Raw genomic sequence first — 201 nt, forward strand, 5'->3', positions numbered from 1 at the left:
TTTTTTTTCCTAAAGCAACACTCCCAACAAGTCAAAACTGGGGGTGCTGGCTACCCCTGCAGACTTCCCCTTCCCTTTCCCGGCCTATGACATCCAGAAGGACTTCATGAGGAACCTGTTTCAGTCGCTGGAGGAGGAGAAGCTAGGGATCTTTGAGAGTCCCACAGGAACGGTGGGGAATCTTTGCATGTGATTCTTGCA

At 50.7% G+C, this 201-nt stretch overlaps 1 protein-coding gene across 1 annotated transcript in view; it reads left to right on the forward strand.

Moving 5' to 3' along the window:
* LOC119586762 (ATP-dependent DNA helicase DDX11-like) overlaps window positions 1-201 on the forward strand; it is an 11,867-nt gene that overhangs the window by 2,502 nt on the left and 9,164 nt on the right. Inside the window, exon 2 of the mRNA XM_037935488.1 lies at window positions 16-172. Within this exon, the coding sequence (XP_037791416.1) occupies window positions 16-172 (157 nt within the window). The remainder of the gene's footprint in view (window positions 1-15; window positions 173-201) is intronic.

This window comes from Penaeus monodon, chromosome 21, assembly GCF_015228065.2.
Source record: "Penaeus monodon isolate SGIC_2016 chromosome 21, NSTDA_Pmon_1, whole genome shotgun sequence".
Classification (NCBI taxonomy): Eukaryota; Metazoa; Arthropoda; class Malacostraca; order Decapoda; family Penaeidae; genus Penaeus; species Penaeus monodon.